This window comes from Megalopta genalis, chromosome 3, assembly GCF_051020955.1.
Source record: "Megalopta genalis isolate 19385.01 chromosome 3, iyMegGena1_principal, whole genome shotgun sequence".
NCBI lineage: Eukaryota > Metazoa > Arthropoda > Insecta > Hymenoptera > Halictidae > Megalopta > Megalopta genalis.
Genome location: NC_135015.1, coordinates 741,957 through 748,123, shown reverse-complemented (window position 1 = coordinate 748,123; position 6,167 = coordinate 741,957). Strand labels below are relative to the sequence as shown.

Sequence of the window (6,167 nt, the reverse complement as noted above, 5' to 3'; positions counted from 1 at the left end):
AAATTATCCCTAATTGACGCTTATATTGTGCACAAAAATGGACAATTTGGGAAGAGGAGATACGATTATTCGAGCCTTGTGTTTCGTTTTTATAGTTGTTGACAATCGGTAACTATAAAATCGAGCCGCAAGGCTTGAATAATCTTATTTCCTCTTCACAAATTGTACATTTTTGTGTACAATCGGAGCAGTAATTAGAAAGAATTTACTGTACTAGTTCAGGTTGTTGTAAACAGTGCACGACAACGAGATTACTTTCGTTTACTGTTTTTATACATGTGAGAACATTTTTTACGAATATAATAATTTTGATTACGAACCCAGCGTTCTAAATATAAATTTTAGCATCATATTCTGCAGATAAACAATGTAAATAATCTTATACGATTGCTTTTTTGATATATACACGTCTAAGTTTATTCGACTGTACCCTTATGTGTATCAGGCGTCAGAAGAGGCAAGAACGTACCCGTATGCAAACATTGCTAATTCTGTGAGTTATCAATTAATATTTTTGAGTTTGTGATTGTGGCTTGACTTTTACATTCTGACGGATATTTGATGGAAACTAATTGACCTAATATTAGACAGACGATTGAGTATTTTTTGATGAAGTTTTGTAACTGCCTACATTAAAATTATATAAAATAACTCTAACATTGTTGAAATATTTGCAGACATGGTAAGAAGTAGAACAAATGTTTTTATGGTAACAACTCATTAAAGCTAAAATGCATTTACATTACACTGTACAAGATTGTTCACAGTCGATTTAAAACTTTGTTTAATTTTATGTAAAGGTTGTAAAAAAAGAATTTATATATATTATAGAAGCTGTCCCGTTGACAATACGACTTTTAGAACTAAAATTCTTCAATTTTTGTTACATAAATTAACAATATTGAAACTTCGATCTCTTTAGGTTTAGGATTTTATTATTGTATAATGTGCAGTTTCTTACCGCCCACGTTAAATATTTGATCTGATGTGGAAAATAATTTACGTACATCCAACGGTTATTAATTTTTTCATTTCAATTCAAATTGAAATGATGAAATTTTTCATTTCATTTCAAAACCAATAGATTTTATTATCTGTTATTGAAAGTTTGATAATGATCATGATTATATTTGCTTATAATAGCAAGGTGCATATTATGAATGGATTATGCAAAATTGTTGCTTTTCTTGTATAAAATATCTGTCACTTATGTATCCAAGCCTTCAATAATTATTTACATAAAATCATATGTAATGGTTTTTATCTAAAGGCTTCAGCTTTTGTGGTATGAAAATGTTATTCTATTTGCAAATAATTTTCTCACTTATAAACATTTATGGACGAAGGAATAATAAAGGAATAATAATATATATACCATCGAAAAAGAATAAAATAGTAGGAAACAATATCAATTAAGACTGCACACGTAAAAAAATTGTATCTTCTTAAAAGTTGTTGTCCAAAATATTTTTTCATCGATCGATTTTGGTTTTATTTTATCGGAACTCGAGATACAGAGTAACTTTTAAACCACGAATGTGTCGATGAATTGTTACACCAAACATATTTTATTGATAAAATGATTTCTAGCTGTTTCATAATTGTAACAATTTCTTTCCCTAATGATTCCGTCTATATAATGTTTAAACAAAAATAACTAACGAATGGATATGAAGTTTACACTATTCACTTGCGACATTTTGCACTTGCAACTTCATTCATTCTCCAGCGCTAGCATTCAGGTCAATGCAATAATTAGCTGGGCCTTATTCTGCTCAACTTGTTGAAATATTGCCTACAAACCATACATTCAAAACATACACACAAATCCGCTGGCAAATATGGTCGAGAATCCTGGGAGACGAAAAGAACAAGTCAAATATCGCGCCGCGTGAGATCGCAAGCACGGTAAAGTGAGATAGCCTACGTTTCTCGTCTGTTGGACATTCAACACAGAGACCGCTAGGTTCGTTTTGTATCTCTTGATAATCTCCCGTTCTTTTTCTAAAACAACTGCGCAAAAGTGGATGCGCAGAGAAGAATGGTGAGGATGGAAAGGTTCTTGATTCTTGAATTGGAGAAAGAAAAAGCTTTTGAATTGAGAGACGACTGTTGACTGTGCTATGTGCATTGTGTTTGGCCTCTATGACCACGTTTATTCACACTTGCTCACACTCACATTACCTTCAAAGTTGATAAACAGATAAATACTATCCACGTGCAATATAATTAGCGATGGGAAAAACGTCTAAAGACAAACGTGATATATATTATCGTCGAGCGAAGGAGGAGGGTTGGAGGGCAAGAAGTGCATTTAAATTACTCCAAATAGATAATGAATGCCACATATTAGATGGTTTGTATTACATGCAAGAATAACAATATAATAAAGTAAACAGCAAAACAGATTCGACACCTTTTAAAACAGAATAACTTGCCTATGATTGTAAACAATTAAAGATTATGAAAATAGTTAATAACTGAAGATTTTTACATCTTTTAATAACTGTAATTTGTTTCTTTATTAATCGATTTTGATGAAATTTTCAATATACAAGCAAGTTTCTGAAATGTATAATTGCACTGTTTAAATTTTTGTTATTGGCTCAGGTAACAAAAGTTGAAAAACGTAACTTTTACACTTGTTTTTGTCATTCCAACTACTGCATCTTTTGCAAAATTTGTTTAAAACATTGTCTAGCAGATCAGTTCTTCTAACATCTTAAAAAATACAAGCAGATTGATCCAATTTTTAAAGTTATTATGTTTGAAAAGATATCGTCACAATTTTCTTCTCTAGTGTATTTATAAATTTAAGAACAATGATTTCTGATTTTTTCATAGGGGTGAATAAAGCAGTAGACTTGTGTGCAGCACCGGGCAGTTGGAGCCAGGTGTTGTCGCGAAGATTAAAGTGAGTATATTAGATTTAAAAATTGCTGTACAATATAAATTTTACTTAATTCTTTATAACGCAATTGACATATTTTGCATTTTTACATGTGCAGTGAGAATTATAAGAAAGCTTTGGAAACTGCAAATGCGACACCAGCTCCAAAAATTGTTGCTGTTGACCTACAAGCAATGGCATCCTTGGAAGGGGTTATACAAATGCAAGGAGATATTACTAATGTTACTACAGCAGAGCAAATTATTGCACATTTTGATAATGAACAAGCTGACTTGGTAGTGTGTGATGGAGCACCTGATGGTAACTTATGATATGAATGCTTAAGAAAAAAGAGTAAATTCATAAATGAATGGATAAAAAGATAACACTATTTTAACAATTAATTACAGTTACAGGGCTTCACGACATGGATATTTATATTCAATCCCAACTATTGCTGGCTGCCCTAAATATTACAACTCATATACTACGAAAAGGAGGCACATTCGTAGCAAAAATATTCAGAGCTAAAGGTGTTTCATTACTTTATTCTCAGTTAAAAATATTTTTTCCATATGTTTATTGCACAAAACCTAGTAGTTCAAGGAATTCAAGCATAGAAGCTTTTGTTGTGTGCAAAGATTATTCACCCCCCGAAGGTTACAAACCTAATATGTTAAATCCACTCCTGACCCATAAATCATGTGATTTTAATGAATTGATTGGAGTCAATAGGGTCGTTGTACCGTTTGTCGTTTGCGGTGACCTTAATCAACCGGATTCCGACACCTGCTATCCGCTGAATGTAAGATATCTACCAGAGTGTTCCAAAAATGTTGTAAGCCCTTGAAAGGGGTGATTGCTGAGGACATTTGAAGAAATTTATTCCTTAATGAAAGTATTTTGCGTGATTTTCAAAAACACTTTCAAGGGTTTGCAACATTTTTGGTCTCCTTTTATAATGTAAATATAATTTTTCCTAGATATAATAAATTTTGTAAATCTATATAATGTATTGCAGTACGGAGGCAAGGAGTACAAGTATCACGAACCAGTACAAACACCAATCGCACCGCCGTATGAACAGGCCTTATCTTTATTAGAAAACAGAGATACAGATTTCAGGAAAGCTGACGTTAGTGTCGTAATAGACAATATAAACTCAATGACTATTTCAGACTTCAAAGAGCAAGCGAAACGAAAACGTAAAGAAACAAATGAAAAATTAGCACATCAGGATACTGTTGAATTAACTAGTAAAGATACATTAGATCTTACAGAGTGTGCATCATTATTAGACAGTAAAAGTGAAGATGATGAATGAAAGAAATTTAATATTGTTAAATTATGTAAATATATTGTTACGACGATAACGTAAAAATAGGGACTGTGAAGTTAACAGCGACGAAGATTGGACTTCTAGAAAAAACAATGGACCAATCCCGAGCTATTCATTGCGATTTGCAAAAGAAACGTTACATGTTTCGTGTTGTATACGTAGTTTTATTATATGAATATAGCGCAAACTTAGGATTCGTACAGACATTGCATCTTATGGGCTTTTCTGTTTGAGTTTGGAGGGGCTTTAAGAGCCCCCTTATCATTTCATGTTGCGCTCAGCGTTACCGATAGTTCACGAAAAATGGACACATTAGCAAGCAGCGAATATCTTGTATATTTCATTCCTACTACAGGTGCTGAATATTATTTGGAGGAAATAAGTGTATACGGCACGAACATTTAAAGATGGAAATTGTATTTATGAAACATGTACTATACATAGAAATACGATATAAGGTGTAATTATTTTTATGTAGAATTGAGCAATTATTTCTACTAATTATAAAATTAGTGATGGTATACATATAGCAATAGTTTTATACATTTTGTCTCGCAGATGGCAATTGACAAGATTAATTTTATAAGCTTTACAGTGCAACAAGAGCATTGCATGCAATGTTTGTACAGATTCAAAGTTTGTGATATTAAGTTGTTGCAAAAGTAATATAGGTTTTCTACATTTGCAAAATCGAAATTACATTTGCAACAACACAATAGATACTATCTGGTAAAATTTTTCCAACTCGTCAAATTATCAAGATGAAGTTCGTAGCTGAAAATTCAGAAGAGATTACATGATGTAAACTATCTAAATATCTATAATTATAACAAAAGTGGTTAGTTATTAAGGCGTTACAGTAATTTCTCTCGTATTGTTCCTCAGCTTGGAACGTTATACTTATTTAAACCATTTATTTCATAGCAAGGCTGAGGAAAAATAGATTTTCGGAATAATAAATGGACAAATACCCTTTTTGAAATATTAGTTACATATGGATATTACGTAGTTAAATATATTTGAAATGCTATTTCCATATGTATAACTACTATTTCACAAAAAGTTTATTTGCCAAATTCTGTATTACATAAGAAGATAAAATTGTTTACAGTCTATTTACTACTTGAAAAATTTATTTTTCCCTAGTCCTGCTTTACAGTCATTAGCTCGATGTAATTACCGATTTCGAATCTGTTATAGAATGATCGAGGTTTCTTTCGATTTATAACTGATTGGAAATCGGAAATTACATTGATTGCCGGAGTCTCACTACGTGGAGGTTGCTGTGACTGGAGACTCGAAAAGGAGTCGGAACAAAGACAGAATTCGATATGGCTCTCATTCTCACAACAAATCTTACTTAATTACTAACATCTTAATATATAACGCCAAAATAACTAACCACATGTCAACAAATTATTGCGGACCAAAAGTAAATCCATCGGCGAATGAGATGTCTTCATACGATGATATCTTTCGATGAAAACCATTCAAATCGCAAGCGATTATGATTCTTCTACAGTATACCACCATCGATCACAAATACGAATATGAATTTTCGAAAAAGTAAAATTACATATGCACTCTTTCAAGCTGTATTTTTCTATCATGCTTGATATAAAAGCTAAGGCCATATCCAGTGCAACATAAACTACAAGTGTCACCACATCCTCTAATTACAACACACAGTTACGTACTAGTTATAACATTAAAAGTAACGAATGTATGTTGCTCTGTAAGAATGACAGAACTGATTTTATTTAGACTTTTCACACTTGGATTAAGAAATTTATTCAATTATTTCCTATGAAAGAGAGTCTTTATAATTTTAGCATTTTTAAAATACAAAATGTGGGGTCGGTCATTTAGCGTAGTCAGATTTAGCATTAAGCTTGGAGTGACAATTGAAAAAAAAAAATAAAAAAGAGAAGAATTTGT

At 31.8% G+C, this 6,167-nt stretch overlaps 1 protein-coding gene across 1 annotated transcript; it reads left to right on the top strand.

Annotated features, from left to right (window-relative positions):
• The first annotated feature begins 1,970 nt into the window (after window positions 1-1,970).
• Window positions 1,971-5,821, top strand: Trm7-32 (tRNA methyltransferase 7-32). Its single transcript, XM_033482343.2, has 5 exons — window positions 1,971-2,356; window positions 2,845-2,914; window positions 3,009-3,211; window positions 3,301-3,695; window positions 3,912-5,821. Exons 1-5 carry the CDS (start codon window positions 2,236-2,238, stop codon window positions 4,212-4,214), a joined length of 1,092 nt encoding a protein of 363 aa, XP_033338234.1. The 5' UTR covers window positions 1,971-2,235; the 3' UTR covers window positions 4,215-5,821.
• Window positions 5,822-6,167: the final 346 nt, after the last annotated feature.

Coding starts and splice junctions, on each gene's coding strand:
- Trm7-32 (XM_033482343.2), top strand. CDS start 2,236: ATGGGAAAAACGTCTAAAGACAAACGTGATATATATTATCGTCGAGCG. Junction 2,915..3,008: donor GTGTTGTCGCGAAGATTAAA/GTGAGTATATTA, acceptor TTACATGTGCAG/TGAGAATTATAAGAAAGCTT. Junction 3,212..3,300: donor GTGTGATGGAGCACCTGATG/GTAACTTATGAT, acceptor AATTAATTACAG/TTACAGGGCTTCACGACATG.